Source organism: Cydia fagiglandana, chromosome 27 (genome assembly GCF_963556715.1).
Source record: "Cydia fagiglandana chromosome 27, ilCydFagi1.1, whole genome shotgun sequence".
Taxonomy (NCBI): domain Eukaryota; kingdom Metazoa; phylum Arthropoda; class Insecta; order Lepidoptera; family Tortricidae; genus Cydia; species Cydia fagiglandana.
The window spans coordinates 6,903,626-6,925,691 of NC_085958.1; the positions used below are offsets into that span (position 1 = coordinate 6,903,626).

The 22,066-nt window shown below is 38.2% G+C and overlaps 1 protein-coding gene across 1 annotated transcript in view; it reads left to right on the forward strand.

Annotated features, from left to right (window-relative positions):
• LOC134677810 (GTPase-activating protein CdGAPr-like) overlaps positions 1–9,279 on the forward strand; it is a 43,162-nt gene extending 33,883 nt beyond the window's left edge. The window contains exons 9-11 of the mRNA XM_063536238.1: positions 2,417–2,488; positions 3,674–5,458; positions 6,296–9,279. Coding sequence (XP_063392308.1) covers positions 2,417–2,488; positions 3,674–5,458; positions 6,296–6,374 — 1,936 coding nt within the window. The 3' untranslated portion in view covers positions 6,375–9,279. The remainder of the gene's footprint in view (positions 1–2,416; positions 2,489–3,673; positions 5,459–6,295) is intronic.
• The last annotated feature ends 12,787 nt before the right edge of the window (positions 9,280–22,066 follow it).

Sequence of the window (22,066 nt, forward strand, 5' to 3'; positions counted from 1 at the left end):
CAACATATGTCTATTACAAACCAACACCGAGTTCCCTCGCACTTCTTTGAAGTTCATCATCAGGTCAATCTCGTGACGTGAGACCTAACTGCTCACCTAGAGGATTCTAAAAAACCCATACAACATATGTCTATTACAAACCAACACCGAGTTCCCTCGCACTTCTTTGAAGTTCATCATCAGGTCAATCTCGTGACATGAGACCTAACTGCTCACCTAGAGGATTCTAAAAAACCCATACAACATATGTCTATTACAAACCAACACCGAGTTCCCTCGCACTTCTTTGAAGTTCATCATCAGGTCAATCTCGTGACGTGAGACCTAACTGCTCACCTAGAGGATTCTAAAAAACCCATACAACATATGTCTATTACAAACCAACACCGAGTTCCCTCGCACTTCTTTGAAGTTCATCATCAGGTCAATCTCGTGACGTGAGACCTAACTGCTCACCTAGAGGATTCTAAAAAACCCATACAACATATGTCTATTACAAACCAACACCGAGTTCCCTCGCACTTCTTTGAAGTTCATCATCAGGTCAATCTCGTGACGTGAGACCTAACTGCTCACCTAGAGGATTCTAAAAAACCCATACAACATATGTCTATTACAAACCAACACCGAGTTCCCTCGCACTTCTTTGAAGTTCATCATCAGGTCAATCTCGTGACGTGAGACCTAACTGCTCACCTAGAGGATTCTAAAAAACCCATACAACATATGTCTATTACAAAACAACACCGAGTTCCCTCGCACTTCTTTGAAGTTCATCATCAGGTCAATCTCGTGACGTGAGACCTAACTGCTCACCTAGAGGATTCTAAAAAACCCATACAACATATGTCTATTACAAAACAACACCGAGTTCCCTCGCACGTCTTTCATCATCAGGTCCATCTTATAACATGCGGCTCCGCTGGCCTAGAGGATTCTAAAAACATATTACCTACATATTATGTCTAAAATGGTACAATACGGCATGCATGACGAAGCACGAAGTTTCCGCAACTGACGAAACCATCATCGTCACATCACTAGTCGAAAGGGAAAGGGATAGCACATTGCATTTTCAAGTTGACGAAAAGGGACGGACTACTGCGCCTCTGCTTAGTGACCAGTATAAAATGAACCCCGCGGACAAGAAACATTATTCAATGAAATAATGAATTTTACTTTCCAGTGGGATGTTATTCCATCTGTTTTGTAAGTAGAAGTCTTAGATGACTTGCCACACCATTTTATGCTGCAATATCCCATGATATCCCAATGAATTCAATAGTTTACGATTTATTTTCTTAGACTCGTGCACACTGCTAACAGGTCGTAATCTTGGGCGCAACTAATCGGAGTGGCGCGCGAGCAATCTTATATTTGACCTATACACCATACGTGCGGTGACCGCGAGTCGTCCTATAAGCTCGGTCTATAGGGGTTGGTCTGTGGAGGCAATGTAATCAAGTGCAAATTTTGAGTTGTGTTCTTATGTTTGCTGGTAGAATTGACTTTAAATTATGATTTAGGATGATAAATATTTAATGAAATTAATTTGGATTTGATTTTGTTTGATTTTACATTTATCCCTTTATAAGACATTCAGGGTTCAGAAATTATGCAAAATTGAACCCTATTGGGCTTTAAAATAAAGTTCAAAATCAGGTGGGAAATGTTTTCCCTCTGCCTTACAAAGGGAGCACTCCACAGGCTGTCCCGTACAAACGCATTTTATGTCCTGTGTTGCGACTTTTTTCGCGGCATTTAAAGCAGGCGATTATTTTTCTGTGCATATTTTTGACCATTTGTCATAGAAAAGGAAACTCTTCTACCTGCAAATCTTCAGAAATTCACGTTTGTACGGGACAGACGGTAGACAATTTCATGGAATGCTCCAAAGGGTTAATATTTGATTCGGGTTGGTGTGGTGAAACGTATTTTGCTAGTTTAGTAACCTAACTAAATACCAATTTAACTTCTACTCAATATTATCTAACATGCAAACAGGTCATCCGTAGTGTAAAACATGTTGGTTTTTAGCCAACGATAAATAAATCAATCATCATCTTCCTCGCGTCATCCCGGCATTTTGCCACGGCTCGTGGGAGCCTGAGGTTCGCTTGACAACTAATCCCATGATTTGACGTAGGCACTAGTTTTTACAAAAGCGACTGCCATCTGACCCTCCAACCCAGACACTAGGCCTCATTGGGATTATTCCGGTTTCCTCACTATGATTTTTCTTCACCGAAAAGCGACTGGCAAATAACAAATGATATATCGTACATAAGTTCCGAAAAACTCATTGGTGCGAGCCGGGGTTCGAACCCGCGACCTCCGGATTGAAAGTCGCACGCTCTTACGGCTAGGCCACCAGCGCTTCGATAAATAAAACAATAAGGAAACGTATTTGTTGCAGCCTGTGCAAGGACCGGGACAGTCCCACCGCCAGCTCCGAGTTCCAGAACTCGACCAGCGCTGTCAAGATGAGGTGAGCATTCAGTTTCCTCGCAGACTTGCTTCCTTGCAGATACTAACGTTTTGAAAGCCAACTGCCGTTGATAGTTACGAATTACGATATGCTTACATCGTTACCAACAACAGCGGTATAATTAAATTTCTAATAAACATGTCATTATGTCAGGTCACAACCAAAACTCACTAATTACCACCACAAGTCATAGTGAACATTATTAGTACCAATATAAGGTCGATTTTTGTGTAATATTTTTTTAGTAATTAGTAAGTTTTGGTCGTTACTTGACAATTTACGAGAACATAATCCAACCCATCTTTTTTTGCTTCTTTTTTTTGCGCTTGCAACCCTTCTGGTGTTGCGGGTGTCCATGGGCGGCGGTAATCGCTTACCACCAGGTGATCCGTCTGCTTGTTTGCCTCCTATTTCATAAAAAAAACAAAAAGTCTTTTATTTACTATTATAAAAAGTTACGGTTTACGTACTACTGTAAATACGACTAAAATATTTTGAAATTACGTTGAAGGTCAGATGTATTTTCTTTAAAACGAAATCTTTACAGTTTGTTCATCTATTGGCTTTACGAATTGGTTGGTTTTATATGACTAGTCACAGTGACAGTCAACGATAGATATAGATAGTTTATCCTCTCTTTAGTCGTAGGATTATTAAAGTAAGAAATTTAAGTAATCCTTGTTGTATTTTCTGAATACTAAAATGTAAATTCGATTGTCTCAAATTATCCGACTGATATGTTATGAAGAGCTCTTGCAGATTCATATATTGGTTATTTTGATAGTAAATTGGCCAATGTCACTGTCTTTATAATATCGCATATATAAAACAGTGCTTACGTGGATATATGTCTAAAACTCCACAGAATAATTTATGAGGATACATGCCATTGTTTTTATTAGATAAATAGCACGATAGGTACCGAGATTTACTAGAGTCAGACCAAGAAAAGTCTGCAGCGGACATGATAGCCCACGCAGTGCACGTGTTATTTTAAACGTCAAACTTCTATGAAATTAATACGTATAAATAACACTGACACTTCGTGGGCTATCAAATGCGCTGCAGACTTTTCTTGGTCCGACTTTACAAATAATCATATATCTCCAACCATATCGATCAAAATTAATAAATTAATTGTCAATGGTCTAACCTCTAATTTTCCGCTTAAAATTAACTCAACAGAGAACGAACATCGCCCAAAAAGTGCAAGTCGGCTCGCTACAGCAACCTCCACCAATCTGACGACGTCACGGTCTCAAGGCTCAGCTGGCACGGCAAAGACAACCATTCCACTCTCATCAAAATAGACTGGCCTGTAGAGAACTCCATAAGCAACCTCACCAGTTCAACTCTTAATACCCCCATAACCCCCGCTACCCCAGTGTATGATCCCTTAGAGAGCGACTCCGAAGTGAGTGAGCATAATAAACAGACAATCAAAATTAACAACTGCGACAATTGCGATGAAGAGAAATGCTTAAAATGTGAGTTGAAAGCGGCGGATTATGAGAATATTAAAGTGGAAGATTATACAGATACGTTAAAAGATAGCTTGGAAGCTAGTCCGGCTAACTCTACTAATATTAGCTATCATAATCTAAATAGATTATCAGCGGTGTCTTCATCTACATCAGAAGGTACGGGAAAGAAAGAGGTGTCGTATGAAAACTGTGATATGAAAGTCATGACTTCTTCCCACGAAAGCTCTTCAAGCTACAGTAATATTAGCCCTAAACCTGACGAGCTTTACGAATGCTACAGCTTCAGCCGCCCCAATTATATAAATCTACAGTCTTCCAGCTCAAAAAGCTCTCCTGGCAGCCCTTTGAAAAGCCCTTTAAAAAGCACTATCAGTATCACCTTTAGATCTCCTACTAAAAAATCACCAGACTATGAACCTATAGAAAATGACACGCCAACCAATGAGCGGGACTCGGTCTATGAAGATATAGATTTAGAAAAGAATTTGTCTATTGTTGAGGAAGCGACGATACCGGAAGCGGACGCAAGTCTACCAACCCAACAGGCGTGCCAACCTCATAGCTTTACTGAAGATCTGATCATTCTAGAAACTCCTACAGACTCTGATGTTGATAACACAGATGTCTACAGTCAAGTTAAGTTCTTAAAGAAAAGCATAGAAGAAGTAAACGCTATGATATTAGAGTCACCACCGAAGGAAACCCATTATGAAAACGTTTCTTTTGAAGATAGACAATATGAGAATGTCGATATAAAGTCTACACAAGAAAATGGTAACATCATTAAGCCGAAAGAGACTCTAAATGTAAGAGAATTAGCGAACAGATTCGAAAGCCCGACCGAACAGAAGGGACCGTTCTTTGAAAAGTTTAAGACTGAAATCAAATATCCTGACAAAGAAGAATCACAACCAGCACCTTCACCTAAATGCTACAAATTATCTAAAAACTCCTCCAACGCTAGATCTTTAGATGAAAACGCTTTTATAAAAGAGTTCGCTCCGGAGAAGAATTACGTTGACCGGAGAAAAAGTCTTGAAGTCAAAGATGTGAAAAAACAAAACAAATTCTTACCAGATTTAAATCTAAATCTAAACATGGAGGAAGACAAGCAAGCAACTACGCCTACTACTGAAAATAAAATATCTTTAATACAATTTGATGCTAAAAAAGACATTAAGAACCTAATAGGTTTCGACACAGAAAAGAAACTAAGTAGGGAGAGGATAGAGAAATATAAAGAGGAACGTAGAAATTTCCTGAGAGAGAAATACAGCTCTCAATCTTTTAGGAGTAACCCTGATCAGCTTACAAGGGTTAAAGTTAAGAAAGAGGAAGTCAGTCCAAAGTTTGAGAGGAGGAACACGGTAGACTTGGGTCAGAGGATGAGATTCTCGCTCGCTAGGAGTAGTCACCAGTTGGACACCATCCCCTCCCCCACTAGCCCTGAAGGGGGGGAGGGCAGCGCTGGACGCCATTTTGAAAGGTAATATAAGTCTATCTCTATAGGTTTTGCTGTTCTAACATTTTAACTACGCATTTTAACTTCCAACGCGAAATCAGAGTGAAAAAGCCGGTCAAGTGCGAGTCGGACTCGCGCACGAAGGGTTCCGTACCATTACGCAAAAAACGGCAAAGTCACGTTTGTTGTATGGGAGCCCCTTAAATATTTATTATATTATGTTTTTAGTATTTGTTGTTATAGCGGCAACAGAAATACATCATCTGTGAAAATTTTAACTGCCTAGCTATCACGGTTCATGAGACTGGCCACCGGCCAATGACTGGCCACCCTAAATTATATTCACCTATAAACGGAATTCATTTTAGTATAAGGTTTCAACACAGACAAAACATCCTCACACATTAAATTTCATGCTCTTCCTTTTATTTCTGACACTATGTTATTTAGCAAAAAATAATCCTTATGATGAATCCTTTCGATCGGTATGATAAAAGTACAAGGGTGATTTTTAACCTCGTGTAGCGGGTTCGATTCCCAGTTCAACAATGTATTTATTTAAAAATCTATGAATGCAGTTTAAATTCTGTGTCCCTAGTGAAAAAAGGTATAAGTCTCGAGCAGAGCAGTTGTAAATGGGTATAAGTTCCAAGTAACACCTGTGCCCTTTTACTCCTAAGCTGCGTGAGACTTGTACCCTTTTTCACTAGGGCCACAGAATTGTTTTTTAAATTAAAATAATGTCTTCTTTCAGCAAAATATCCTATGTACGATATTAAAGGTACTTTCCTTTGATGTCCCATAGTCTTGGGATGCCTTGTATATGTATTTCCGAATACTTATCTTAATATATTATTTCAGGAAAGAGAAGATGTCCCCGTCGTACAATATTCGAGACATGGCCGCCATCTTTGAGCAGAAGACGCAGAACAGCGGCTGAACGACAACGCGTCGTCGTGTCGACGACGTGTGGACGACGTGTCGTGACTTGGTAAAACCGACGTGGACCTGTCAGAGCTGTGCTGTTAAAATATTTGTGACATTCCACGCCGAAAGGTACATTATGGCGGTCGGCGCTTACGCCATTATTAGCGGCGACCCAATGCTAATGCGGTAAGGTACTTTCGTCGTGGAATGTCACATTATTTGAGTTAAGTGTTAAAACTGACTTTGACAAAAAATATTTAGTAGGATTACGGTATAATTTAACTGAGAAAACGCGCTACGCTATATTTTCGCTCCATATGAGATTATTATGCAAAACTCTGCGTAGGGGGCGCCACTAGCGCATACTGTAAACAAACCGCCTTGATACATCAATGTCATATTTATTCGTAACAATTAATGTGAAACTTGTCAAGAAACTGTTTAAGGCATAGCATATAGGTATAAGTTACTCTATGGTTTACGGTTTGTGCTAGTGCTGCCTCTGGCGGCAGAACATTGCATTATTACTCCATATTAAGAAACTGTTTTATATACAAAATCTCTTATTATAGATCGATGAAATTAACTTTGTGAATCTCAAATAATCTCCAGTGTACATTTTGACAGTCCCTACAGTCGGTCTGACATTTTACCAGAACACCTAGTGTCACTGTCATTCGATAGTATGACGAGCGTTCGCGTTTGTGTTATGTCTATTTTTGTATGGGATTCTGAACAGCGCGCCAAGCGGGGCATTTTGGAAACTCAGTCCCGTACAAAATGACACTTAACGCAAACGCGTACGTCGCGACACGCTATCGAATGAAATTTACACTAGGGGTAGGTACAGTACGTCGCGCTATTATAGCTACACCAAGATAAGTCTGCAACAATTTTGATAGCACAGTGTCAGTGGGGAGACACACCTGACTTCGGTCGAACTCGGCTCCTCCGCTCGGCTCAGCATTGCTCCGAGCAATTATTAGGGTTAGCACCACATGACTTCCTTGTGCGTGCACGACCACAGATAATCACTTGAATTTTGACAACCCTAAATAGCCGAAAGGGATAGTGCTATATATTAGAAAGGGATAGCATGATTCGACCCTGTCAAACTTCGGGTTTGTAGGAAGTGTCCTTTCTGCACGGTATTACTATTATTTCTTCTGTGACAGTGTGCTATTTTAAACGTCAAACTTCTATGAAATTATGACGTATAGATAACACTTGCACTGCGTGTGCTGTCAAAATCGTTGCAGACTTACCTTGGTCTAATTCTATTGTTATTATGTACTGCTAATTGTGAATATAAACTAATACTCTACTCATTGTGAATACGTTTGTATGTATTATTTTAAAGTTTTCTCGCTAGATTTGGTTATTCAAAGTATAATGTATAATATAATGTGGCAATATAGTTCGTCCGCCGAGTATGGAGAGTTTCGGTCATTGACCCTTTGCAGAGACAAGTAATACTTAAAGACTGGTAATCTCAATAGCATAGCTGGTTTATGATCAACGACATGAAGTTAACTAAGGGTGGTATTCTACTTGTCCAATGTGTCTTGCGTCTCACATATTGCTTCGTGCGAGAGTGAGACGCAATGCACATTAGACAAAGAAATTGGACAGGTGGAATACTACCCTAAGTCACAACCACCCTAAATCACAAATATTAATGGAAGTAATCATATTTTTATGCCTATTCGTCGTTTTGACATTTCTGCTTGTGTGAAAGAGACAAAATGAACGAGGTTGCAATGTTTAGTTTGATGATGTGCGATTGTCACCTTGACTAGGCCCCCAGGTGTAATTCGTAAAGATTAAGCAATCGTGTATAAAACAAATGTGATATTCTCAAACCAAAAGGGTGCTTGTTTCTACTGACAAAATTTGCTTGACCATCTATAGAAGGCAAATAGCTATTTTCAGTCTTCATTTTACTTGTCTATGTCTATGTCTTGTGTATGACGACCGGTCTGGCCTAGTGGGTAGTGACCCTGCCTGCGAAGCCGATGGTCCTGGGTTCGAATCCCAGTAAGGGCATTTATTTGTATGATGATACAGATATTTGTTCCTGAGTCATGGGTGTTTTCTATGTATTTAAGTATTTGTATATTATATACATATATCGTTGTCTGAGTACCCACAACACAAGCCTTCTTGAGCTTACTGTGGGACTTAGTCAATCTGTGTAAGAATGTCCTATAATATTTATTTATTATTATATTATTTATTTGTCTCTTAAGTCAACGTACGAATTTCTCTGAACTCGGTGGTAGTCTTTAATGTATAACGTGGCATTACTTAGCTTGGTCCGTTCTGAGTGAAATATGCATGCTGTCCTACTCTAACTTAAAGAGTTCGATAGAGACAGCAATATGAGTGCAAACGGTTGTGAGACTAATAGCAATGCACTGACCGATTGATAAATATTAAATTTGTACCTTAAACTCATTGATATAAGATTCGAATTCCAAAAACAGTTTTTAAAATAGTATTTTCTGTATTTTTATTTTGTGAAAAGATTTAGTTCTAAAAAAACCGCTTGTTAGACTTTGAAATAATGTATCCAAATATTATTTTGTATAGGTGAATCAGTTTAAAGAAAAAAATCGGGGTTTTTAAATTTTCTATATATTTCGGGAATCTCGGAAACGGCTCTAACGATTTCGATGATATTTGCTAAATGGGGGTTTTCGGGGCGATAAATCGATCTGGCTAAGTCTTATCTCTGGGAAAACGCGCATTTTTGAGATTTTATATATTTTCCGAGCAAAGCTCGGTCTCCCATATATTTTTCTTTAAACTAATTCAATTAAAGTGTTAGGTTAATTGTTATGTTGAATTTATTTATTACTCTCTTATTATTAAAATGACTGCATTTAAACGTCTTATTAAATGCACGAGCATCACAACTTGAGTATTATTAATTATTATTATTTTATTAATAATGTTACTACGCGTCTGTCCGTGATTCGCTCGCACTTGACCGTGATATAAGGCCCCCCCCCCCCACATCTAGCGTCTTTCGAGCGTCAGCGTCTGTCGGGGTCTGGTCAGCGCTATGGAAAATGACGTCGCTGCGCAGTTGCGTCGACGCTGCGTCGACGTTGCGTCGAGCAGCGGCCATAGAATTGTAGACGCCGACGCTCGAAAGACGCCAGATGTGGGGGGGCCCTAAGGGGTCCCTATGCGACCGAGCGAAGTGAGGTCTCAGGGCTAACTCTTACTGTCATGTTTATATCCCCCTAAGGTCCAGCCATAAAAATTAAACATCCAATATTAGCCGGAATTTGAACCTATAGTGTAGGAAATAGAGTTGATTTTGCGTTGTTGGAAAATTTAACGAAACAAAGCAAAAGCGACTCTGTTCCAATTGAATAGTATTTAAATTTCATTGAAATAAGGAGGGACTACAGGTAGGACCTTGGGCCTTGGGAGGACATTGCAAATGTCTAGAACTCTAGATTTTTATTGTATTGGTGAATTTATTTATGGGATATAAGTCACAATGTCTTTCTCAACATTTGTAACAAAGATTTACCCCTTATTCATAAACGTTTACTAAAGTTAACAAGCCGATAATAATCGTTTGTCCCTTTCCGATGTATTGGTATGATGGAAAGGGACAAACGATTATTATCGGCTTGTCAACTTTAGTAAACGTTTATAAATAAGGGGGTTAAACTTTCACGATTATTTAACATTATGAAACTACACACACACACACAACACTAACGATATTCGATTTATCGTTAGTGTTGTGTGTCGACAGAGTGACATCCCTAGTGCGCAAAACGTTCAAACTGATAAACAAGACCAAGTGCGGGTAGTTCGAAACACTCGCGCGGCTAGAAGATGTTGATGTCAACTTGAGCCAGTCTTCTCCGAGACCACGGGGACAACGCCGTCCTCGAAACGTCGGAGGTAAATCTTAAAACTTAAATACGCGATTAAGTCCCGTTGTGTAGTTTCATAATTTGTAACAAAATAGTATACTTTTGTTTTTCTTCATGTGTATACATTATATCGAGTAGTTTCACTTGTTTTTTTTAATACTGAAATCGAATTCATGTTGGAGCGGGTCGCGGTAGCGCAGTGGTTTCGTTGCCATATTAAACATCATAGCAGGTGCTTTTAAAGGTAAAATATGTGACATAAGGCATACAATAAAAAAAAAAACCGGCGAAATGCGAGTCGGACTCGCGTTTCTAGGGTTCCGTACATAAGTCCGACTTACGCTTGACTGCACTTTTCTAATAGGTTTTCCTGTCATAGGGTGACGGCACCAGTAATGGACACGGCACCAATTATGGACATTTTTTACGTTGATCGAATTTTTTAAGCAACTGTCCCAACATTTTTCAACTGGCAACAGTAAAGCATAACCAATAGACGTTTGAGCTGTCATTTTGACACATGTCACCAAAATCAGCCGTTTTGTTCTAAGATGGCTGCGAAGTGAAATCTCGTTGCGGGCGGTGGTCATAAAAATCCGTTATTGTTGTTGAAATCGTTAAGGAGGTGAGTACATATTTGTGCATGCTGTTATCTTGTGTTATGTTGTAATGAGATTTGATGTTATTTTTACTGAATAATACTATATTGCAAGTAAATTGAGCTAAGTTGAATATGTCCAATCACAGCAATAAGTTTTTTGTGGGGTTTGTTCATTACTGGATTCGATATTTTATGAAATTCAGTAATGGACAAGTGTCCAAGCTTAAGCTTTTTATTACTTTTTTAGTTTATTGTGTTAAATTATTTAATTTATTGCACTAAACATTTGAGTTGGGTTGATTTTGTGATTGCTCTTTATTTTCCAATAATGGACGATGTCCATAACTGGGATTTTTAGTTGTCCATAATTGGGCTCTTTGTTTTGTCTTAGATGGATGGATAAATGTGGTCGGACTGCAAAAACTGCCAGGGTAAGGCGAGGCCGACCAAGCCATACGTCAACAGGTTTATTTTGCTATTATAATCCGTTTTTTATTCATCCTATTTTTCGATGAGGCAAATAATAGCTGTCACGTGGTACCACAAATTTGGTCGGACTGCAAAATCTGCCAGGCTACGGTGAGGCCGACCAAGCCATACGTCAACAGGTTTTTTTTAGCTATTATAATCCGTTTTTATTCATCCTATTTTTCGACAAGGTAAATTGTAGCTGTCACGTGGTACCACAAATTTGGTTGGACTGCAAAAACTGCCAGGCTACGGTGAGGCCGACCAAGCCATACGTCAACAGGTTTATTTTAGCTATTATAATCAGTTGTATCATTCTATTTTTTGATGAAGTCAATTGTAGCTCTCACGTGGTACCACAAAATTGGTCGGACACAGGATCCTGCCAACACAGGATTTGGCCGACCACTTTACTTTTACTGTCCGCAAAGGCAGCTATCGTAACATACAAGTTTCATACGATTTTTCGATAAGATTTTTTTGATGTTTTTTTTATAACTGTGGTCGGACTGCAAAAACTGACTGGTTATGGTGAGGCCGACCAAGACACGTCAACAGGTTTATTTTAGCTATTATAATCTGTTTGTTTCATTCTATTTTTCGATGAGGTAAATTGTAGGGATTGTAGCTGTCACGTGGTACCACAAATTTGGTCGGACTGCAAAAACTGCCCGGCTAAGGTGAGCCCGACCAAGCCATACGTCAACAGGTTTATTTTAGCTATTATAATCCGTTTTTTTCATCCTATTTTTCGACAAATTGTAGCTGTCACGTGGTACCACAAATTTGGTTGGACTGCAAAAACTCGTAGCCTGGCAGCAAAAACTGCCAATTCTATTTCTTGATGAGGTAAATTGTAGCTCTCACGTGGTACCACAAATTTGATCGACCCAATCGCCAATCGGCCGGCCAATACAGGATTTGGCCGACCATTTTTTTTTACTGTCCTCAAAGGCAGCTATCGTACCATACAAGTTTCATACGATTTTTCGATAGGTCTTTTTCATGTTTTTTTTTTATAAATTTGGTCGGACTGCAAAAGCTGCCAGGTTAAGGTGAGGCCGACCAAGACATACGTCAACAATTCTATTTTCTATTTTTCGATGAGGTAAATTGTAGCTGTCATGTGGTCCAATAAATCTGGTCGGACTGCAAAAACTGCCAGGCTAAGATGAGGCCGACCACTTTTTTTTTACTGTCCCCAAAGTCAGGTACCCTACCATACAAGTTTCATTCTATTTTTCGATGAGGTATTTTTTTTATGTTTTTTTGGTCCAACGTTTTCGCCATTTGTACAAAATCTGCCAGGTTAAGCCTAGGCCGACCAAGTGCGTTGGACGGTACTAAATGTCAGGTACCTCTACAGGGTAGGTACATTCTATTTTTTGATCAGGTTTGTTTCATGCAGCCGGCAACCGGACTAAAACTCTTATAGTATAACTTAGAAATCTAAATGAAAGTTCAAATAGCGTTAATAAAAGTTGATTTGTGACATCATTTGTTTCATTTATGTGTTCAATACAAAAGTGTCCATTAATGGATGTTCATAATTGGGTCCATGTCCATGACTGGGTGTCCATTACTGAATTTTTGATGTCCATCAATGGTGATTTCGTAAATTTCAATTTATATATTTTTTATTAATTATGTATTAAACATACAGAATTTTTGGTTTTGTTTAAATGTTCCTCATGTATTTAAGTGCCGAAAAAAAAATCACCATTTTTGTATCGTCAAAAAACATCCCATTTTTAAACGAAATTCTAATTTAGTGCGCTTAACATGTCCATGATTGGTGCCGTCACTCTAGGTAAAGAAGTACTATGTGTTTTTTTTTTTTCAATATTTTAGACCCCTTAGTTTCGGAGATAAAGGCCGAATGGTTATTTTTTGGCTATTTTCTTAAGTAACCTCGAACCTATGCATTTTAAAAATTAAAAAAAAACATGTCCAGCTTTGGGTCACTAATTTACATATGTGTACCAAATTTCAACTTAATTGGTCCAGTAGTTTCCGAGAAAATAGGCTGTGACAGACGGACAGACAGACAGACGCACGAGTGATCCTATAAGGGTTCCGTTTTTTCCTTTTGAGGTACGGAACCCTAAAAGTAAGGTACATCTTACCAGCGGTGGCAGCATGGTTCCATTTTTATCGCCTGCCACCATGCCTGTCTCTTTCGCACTTACATACTTGTTAGAACGTGACAGGCACGGTGACAGGTTATAAAAATGGTAACTAATTGAATATGGGGGTTATACTATACCTAATAATAGTAATGTACCCCTTACATTTCATCAAGTGTCAAAAGGTGCCTCTACGTGTTGGCTTCGGCTTCGCGCAAAGTACGGAACACCTTTGTTCCGTGATGGGAATAACAGTAATTTACCTCCTATTCTTTAAGTAATGATTAATCTATTTGGAGCAGCCAATCTACCTATGCAATCTTGTGTTTATCGGCATCTTCAATTAGGTATCGTCTTGGGTCGTCCCATTCGTTTTTCGTCAAGTTCTTAAATTAGTCCTATTCTGCTTTCGTCACTCATTCTACATTCGTCACAATAAAAGTTTACCATTTACTTTTTTTCGAAAATCCATCATCTTTTGGGTTACTTCCACTCAGGATCACGAGGATCATGTGTCCAAAAAAATGACATTTTTGTAATGCATTTTCACATACATTTTGTATGGACCGTTACAAAACCGACACCCAAAATTTGTATAAAAAACTGGGGACACTATTTTTCTTTGTCTCGTTCAACTTGTGATTCTGAATCTAAATAACCCAAAAGTTGGGTATCGTTTTTCGTCAAGTTCTTAAATTAGTCCTATTCTGCTTTCGTCACTCATTCTACATTCGTCACAATCGTCGGTGGCTTTCAATGTAGAATGAGTGATGAAAGCAGAATAGGATTAATTTAAGAACTTGACGAAAAACGAATGGGACGACCCAAGACTATACCAAAAGTTGATAGTTTTTAGAAAAAAGGTACCATTTTTTATGAAAACCCCCTTATACAGTTATACATTGGACCCATATTTTACCTTTAGAAGTACGTACTGAATGCATTTATCATATTTTTGTAAGCAGTATTTAAAACTGTTAGGTGTTAGTGTAAGGGCGATGCAGGAATGATAATTGGCAAAATAGCACGTCACTCACACGCCAACATCGTGTCAGCAAGCAAGCCAATATGAGTCTTATTTGAAAGCACTAAGGTTTCATTTACAGTGTACACTATAACATGTATATAAGTTCTTGGCGCTCAAAGAGTTATTTACAATATTTATTTACGATACAAGGGCGGAAAAGAGGAAATGAAGGAAGTGTTTTAAATCGACACGAGTTGCGAATTACCTATTCGCACGTGTATCGTACAACGTTTTACAGTACATATGGCCCTTTAAACTTTTGACATAAAAAGTGCTATTTTACGCACTAGTGCGGGAAAATACCATATGTACTGTAAAAACTATTTATGAAAGTGTTTATATACAGGCTGGTTCAATAAAGCCGGTATTTTTAAAATCTTTCAGAAATTATCTACAAGTATTGGTGAATTTGTTTTTGTTAATGTTATTTTTAAACATAATTTGCCACTTATCATTCTTGCAATGAAAGCTTATCTGTATATAAATAACATCAAATCTGCACATTTTGTAACAAAATCAAGGAAAATCACACGAAAAACACATAAATATGGACAATAAATGAAATATCGCATTTTATTAAAATCCTTCTACCTAATATTATTAAACATTTTGATAACTTCTATAAAACTGTCAAATCAAATAATATGAAAAGTTATAAATACATTTATGACGAATTATCAAGTCTGGTTTTTTATAATTCAGATAATATCTGCCCCTCTCTACCTATATCCATGTTTTGTCATATGAAAGAAAAGGATAGCACGTAAATCAGCTATAGTGTTTAACGGAGTATTGGAAAATCGGCCTTAAGTAAGAAGATAATTACGTTCAATATTGCAGACAAATTATCAAAGTGTAACACTTGTATGTAGGGATCGTGCGAGTTGGAGGGTCGGCCATCTTGCGGCCTAAATCGCAAACTTAGTGACATTTCACGCCGAAGCAGGTGCTGCCCTCTACAGCCCAATGTCAACCTTCGTGCATTCCGATAAGTTTGACGATGGCGCGCCGAACACGATAGGTGTGGCATTCAAAGGGTCATACAAGGTCATACACAAGAGGGGTCAAAAGCTAATTTTTACCCTGCACCCTTACAGGCCGGATACATTTTTCAGTACTCGAGACTTGAATAAGAAAAACGTGTTGTTTTGTCTACAGGAGGGATCTTTTTCAAAAATGTTGACCCTAAAGTTGAACTATTGAGTTTCTGCCATTTTGCGGCCTACATTGGAAACTTAAACTTGACGCAAATAAACAGAGAGCTGCCCCTAAAGCACGTTCCCTACATCAAGAAAAAAAAAGTAATTGTTACATGACATTTTTGAAAAACAACTTTTTTATAAATATATCACCTAATCTTGAAATTCTATTAAAAATAGACTGTCTCAGCCAATATTTCTTATTCATTGTTATTTCTAAATTTATACGTAAATAATTATGATATGAAGAGAATACTCGATTATATATAAAAAATATTCCCTATAAGTGAAGCATATGGAAACTTAATTTTCATGTGTCTTACTATTATATACTTACCAAAAAATTCTACCAATGAAAATACTAGAAATATTATTCTTTTTATTACTACCTATTTCGGATCGGAGACTGTATACATATACAGGTTGTCTTTGTGTTTCGACTTCTCCCCCAAACGGATTGACCGATTTAGCTGGAATTTTCTGTAAAAAACTATTCGTAGATAGTTTTTAACGACATATTGTCAGAAAATTCTCCTTTAGATTTCGCTGGCTCAATATTATAAAATTATATGTTACGTTTTCAAGGTAGTTTAAATTCGACTTAATGTCACTATTACAATGTACAAATTTCAGTTCCATAAAAGTGAAACATAGAACCTTTTAATATTGGGCCAGCGATTTGTCATATACAGGGCGTTTGGTACATCGTTTGCCAAATTAAAACGGCAGATAGCTTGAGTCATTTTCATTTGCTATCTGCTCATGTCTAGAAAAAAAAATTGGCCATGTTTTTTTTACTACAGCTCAAGTAAAAATTTGAAATTTACGAAAAACTGCCATAGAACTGAAAAAAAAAATTTGCGCAGAATTAATAATTTCTAGGCCTGGCAAATGACTCAACCTATTTGCCGTTTTAATTTGGCAAACGATGTACCAAACACCCTGTATATATTATGTTGAATTAAGTTACATTATTATTAGTGTGACCTATTTGTTCTAGCTAGCCAATTGGGAAAAAACCTCTAATATTCTCACTGGTAGAAATTCCTGTGGCCCATTTTATAAAGCTACAAGTTACAATTTACAAGCGGAAGTCTCTTTCTAACCCTATGTGTTAGAACGTGACTTCCGCTTGTAAATTGTAACTTGTAGCTTTATAAAATAGGCCACTGTAAGTAAGTATAAAGGTATCATTCTATTTCCGATCACAAGTAGCATCGAGTTCCATCATATTCTAAATTGAACCATAGTAATAAGAATTTACGGTTTAATTTGCTCTAGCCTTGTCCTGCTCAATGTGATTCCTAAAAAGACATATTACAATGAATACAATGATATTTCTTTTTTTTACTTAAAATTTAAAGCAAAGGAAAATCAACTCTACTTTCCAAATAATTTGGTTTAAATATAGTTGGTCAAAAAGATCTTGTCAGTTGGAAAAGGCGGCAAATTTGAAAAATGTAGGCGCGAAGGGATGTATTCTCATGGAAACTTTGAATTTCGCGCCTTTCTCTACTGACAAGATTTGCTTGACCATCTGTATCAATGGCTTAAACTGAGTAAAGTCGCACCAATAAAAGTCTGCAGCGGATTTGATAGCCCACGCAGTGTGAGTGTTATGTATACGTCATAATTTCATAGTAGTTTGACGTTTAAAATGACACTTGCACTGCGTGGGCTATCAAAATCGCTGCAGACTTTTTACGGTTTGTCTTTATTGGTGTGGGGACGAGACTAGTGATGCCTTTCGGACGCTATACTTCGCCATTCTTTTCAAATTGAATCCTGTAGTTTTACATACCCATTTGTGACCACCAAGTTGTTACTTTGATAGGTAACTACTGGGATTTAATATAATTTAAATTTAACTCATTGGTAAAATAAATAAATCCTAGGTGTTATTGGTACCCTAAAGTAATCCTACAAATAAGGTTCAATTTAGATTGCAGTAGAACGCGTTGCCGCTTGCGGTCCGAAATGTAATTATACCTTTAGTGGATTGTAAAATATGGGCCAAGTCTGGCCAGTCGCGAGCTTTAAGCAGGGCCATGCTGTTATGTAATTAATATATTCTTATGAATTAATGTAAAATACGCGCTTGTGTAGCCGTAGTTGAAGAATAAATGATATTCAAACTATTATATAAGTTTTATTTAAAAACACCACTTGTTCGGTCGGACTCGCTAACCAAGGGTTCCGTTCTTTCTAGTATTTGTTGTTATAGCGGCAACTGAAATACATCATCTGTGAAAATTTCAACTGTCTGCTATCACGGTTCGTGAGATACAGCCTGGTGGCAGACAGACATTAATAGGGTCCTGTTTTTTCGCTTTGGGTACAGAGCCCTAAAAAATAGCGACCCACGGGACCCACCCAGGCTTTATTATGCACTGAACACTTATACAATAAATTATACACTTAAAAAACCTTCCTCAAGAATCACTACTGATAGGTGAAAACCGCATGAAAATCCGTTCAGCAGTTTTTCATTTTATGCTAACATACAGACAGACAGACGCGGCGGGGGACTTTGTTTTATAAGGTATATTAACTTTGAATAATTTTACGGTTTAGACTCGCTTGTTTTTAATCACTCGCTGTATATGTATAACTGATATTTCACTAACCTTTCCCAACCACGTGTTGGGCAAAAATTATTTTTTGTGTAAGATTTGTAAGGTCTAAGGCAGCGGTCGGCAACCTGCGGCTCGTGAACCTGTCACTTGCGGCCCGAGAGCCGCCTTGGCTATTTTGTATGTTATAGTGACAAACGACAATGTCTCATAAAGTCATAAATATTAACAAAGTACGGCCCGCGTCACCTCCGTTAACTACCATGTGGCCCTTGGCTGCTAAAAGGTTGCCGACCGCTGGTCTAAGGCATATCATGGTTCGAATATGACAGCTAATGTAGATGGCGCTGTACGGAGCCGTATATTATATGTGATAACTCCACGAATGATCTGTCTGTCATTACAGAGTAGGTACATGAAGAAATAGAGGAAAACATGAGAACATATATTTTACTTTTATATGAATACATTGTTTATCTAATAAGCAACCCTATTTACAGTACCTACTTATTTACTCGTACAATGTTGCAATATTAAAAACCGATCAAGTGCGAGTCGGACTCGCGCACGAAGGGTTCCGTACCATTACTTAAAATCGTTGTATGGGTGCCCCACTTAAATATTTATTTTATTCTGTTTTACAGTATTTATTGTTATAGCGGCAACAGAAATGTATTATTTGTGAAAATTTCAACTGTCTAGCTATCACGGTTCATGAGATACAGCCAGGTGACAGACGAACGGTGGAGTCTTAGTAATAGGGTCCCGTTTTTGCCCTCTGGATACGGAACCCTAAAAATGAGTAAGACAGGTTAACTCTTTGCTTCCTTTGCGATAGCTATTGTTACAATGCATAAGACAGAATGCACAATAGTCCCATAGGCACTGGTCCCACCGCGCACCGCGAGCTAGTAAGCTATGAGCTATCGGCTATAAACACGAACAAAAGATAAGCACTCCCGTGTAAATAAAAGAGACACGGCGATATTTATAGCTCACCGCTGGGCGAGTAACTATAAATATCGGCTATAAACACGAACAAAAGATAAGCACTCCCGTGTAAATAAAAGAGACACGGCGATATTTATAGCTCACCGCTGGGCGAGTAACTATAAATATCGCCGTGTCTCTTTTATTTACACGGGAGTGTTTATCTTTTGTTCGTGTTTATAGCCGATAGCTCATAGCTTACTAGCTCGCGGTGGGACCAGTGCCATAGTTCCGACACTATCTAGGTCATAACCTTATCGCATATACACGCCCATAAGGAAAAAAAAACAAATGTTTCGATGTATGCTTCATCTTGGGTAGGTTTTGCATTACTAGTTGTGTCGGGCGTGGCTCATTCCGCGATTTCGTCTCGCTAATTAATAAAAGTACATGTGGCCCACACCAATTTTGGTGCCTAGCAGTAATAGTTGCCGCGGAACGGACGGCTGCTCGCGCTTACGCCACCTTGCGGTCATATCTGTCATAATCGTTTTGTTAAACAGTGATCCTTCTGTACTGATTGTGTGTTCGGACGATGCATATCTCCAGGAGGTTGATATTGGCGGCGCTACTGTACGCCTGGGCTACAAGCACCTATGGCGCCTGCATAAGGGACCAGCCAAAGATATCTATAATTGGAGCAACACGGGACCCGAACACAGGAAGACACGTAAAATCTTACGGTGAAGACATCATTTTGCACTGCTTCTCTGAGGACGCAATAAAAATGAAAAAAGATGATAAACTTCAAAATATAAGAGTACTTAATAAAACTACTGTTGAATTATTTGAAGGAAAGCTAGACATAGGTGTGTATAAATACAGCTGTTCAACAGAAAATTGTGAAGATACTCTTTTCGTGATAGTCAAACCAGCGATGTACGTGCATTCAAAATTAGTTCAACGTCAATTTGATGAAGATTACGGAGTACTTATGAATTTTGTACAAATTGGAAGCTATTATGAAGTGTTTTGTACTGGAAATAATGTTGAAGATTTAAGAATTTTGCTTAATAATAATGATCGTATACCGCTGCAAACGGAGATGGTCAATAAAACGACAGTCAAGTGTACAGAAAGAGCGGACAAAGAGCTGGATAAAGCTTATTTCTGCAAGAGTAAAACAAACGGTAAAGATTTGCAGGAAATGACTGTGGTTACAGCAGGATATTTCCCTGATGGCAGAGATTTCCGCTGTACCATATACGATACTCGCGTACTTGAATGCTCTTGGATATACTACACTAGCGGTGATATTTCTAACTTATATTACAAGGACCATGACCGTACTGAGGACGCGGTTCTTCTCTGCTCCGACCATTTTAGTAGACGGACTAGCACATGCAGGGTGAACGAATATTTCAGTAGGCGTCGATTATTTTATATGAACCATAACGTTTCGTTTATTTTGAACACATGTAATTTATTCGTTTGCAATAATCAAACGTTCACAATGAACACCAATACCATCACGCAACTAAGCCCCCTTAAATGTAAAGAACCACGCGGTACTATACTTGTATGGGAGAATGACTGCGAAAAATGCGATTATAGAGTGCTATTCCGTCTTTTGGATTTTGGAGGTAATAGATTGCAAAAGTTGAACACGTCAGTGCGGTGTGATTATAAAAATTGCGAGTTTGAGTTGTTACTTCCTTACCCGGACAAGAAATACGAAGTGCTACTTAAAGCCAAACATAAAGAGGCGCTAAGCGAGAAATTGTGGTCCAAACCTTGCTTGGTTATTGTAACTACAGCTCCCAGAGCTAAATGCGCTTGTAACACTCCATCAGAACTGATCCTAACTGAAAAAGCTTCGTGTGAAGCGTGTACTCTTATAGAAGATACGATTGAGAAGAGTTTGGTGTTAAAAAACAGAATTCTGAGCCTCAAAGAAAAGCTTGATAAAATTAATATGCTTTCAATGTTGTTGTCGAGGTCTAGAGAAATATCGGATAGAATAAAAGACTTAGGGTAAAATGTAGTAACTACTCAATGATTGGCCTCTTAAGTCCTTGTTTTGTAGGAAAGTCAACATTTACAACAGCTACCTTTAATTTAACCGTTCGTATGTGCGTAGTAGTCAGAAATCGTGTATTAAAACTTCGTTCGTGCCGTATACTTAGACCAGAAAGAATAGTTCTCGAGAAAAACGCCATAAGTTGTTTATCTAACTTTAATTTTGATCGGGATCCTTATCATAGACGAGAGGGTAAACGAAAAAGTTATTCGAAAGGGGCCAATCTTTTAAAAAAGGCCTACAATTTTGTACCGGTACCGGTGTATGTCACAAATAGTTGCGAGCACGACACTATGTAATATATATTATACCTATTAATATATAATATATTTGATGTTTATGTGACTACTTTATAAATAAATTCATATTTAGAGCAAGTAGACCTGTTTGTAACTATGTACTTTAAGTTAAATAAAATTCTGTAAAATTGTATATGCGTTTTCCTCTTTTTAGTAATACTTCATACGGTGCCTCCAACCACCACCACCACCACCATTTACGCACCATTTTTTTTAAAAAGAAAACTTAAATTTGAGATGTAAAAGCAGTTTTGCAGTGAGTTTTGTAAGCAACAAAGTACCTAAAGGATGACTCACGCTCAGGGCCGTCTTAAACTATGCTGGGGCCCCTGGGCCATAACAATTTGGAGCCCTTTTGGAAAGTAAAGAAAGCAAATTAAACTAACATTTTTCTACTATCTGTCCTTCGGGGCCCCTGAGGATGGGGCCCTGGGCACGGGCCCCGTGTGCCCTTATGGTAAAGACGGTACAGCTCACGCTAGAACGGGCCGTGTCCGTGC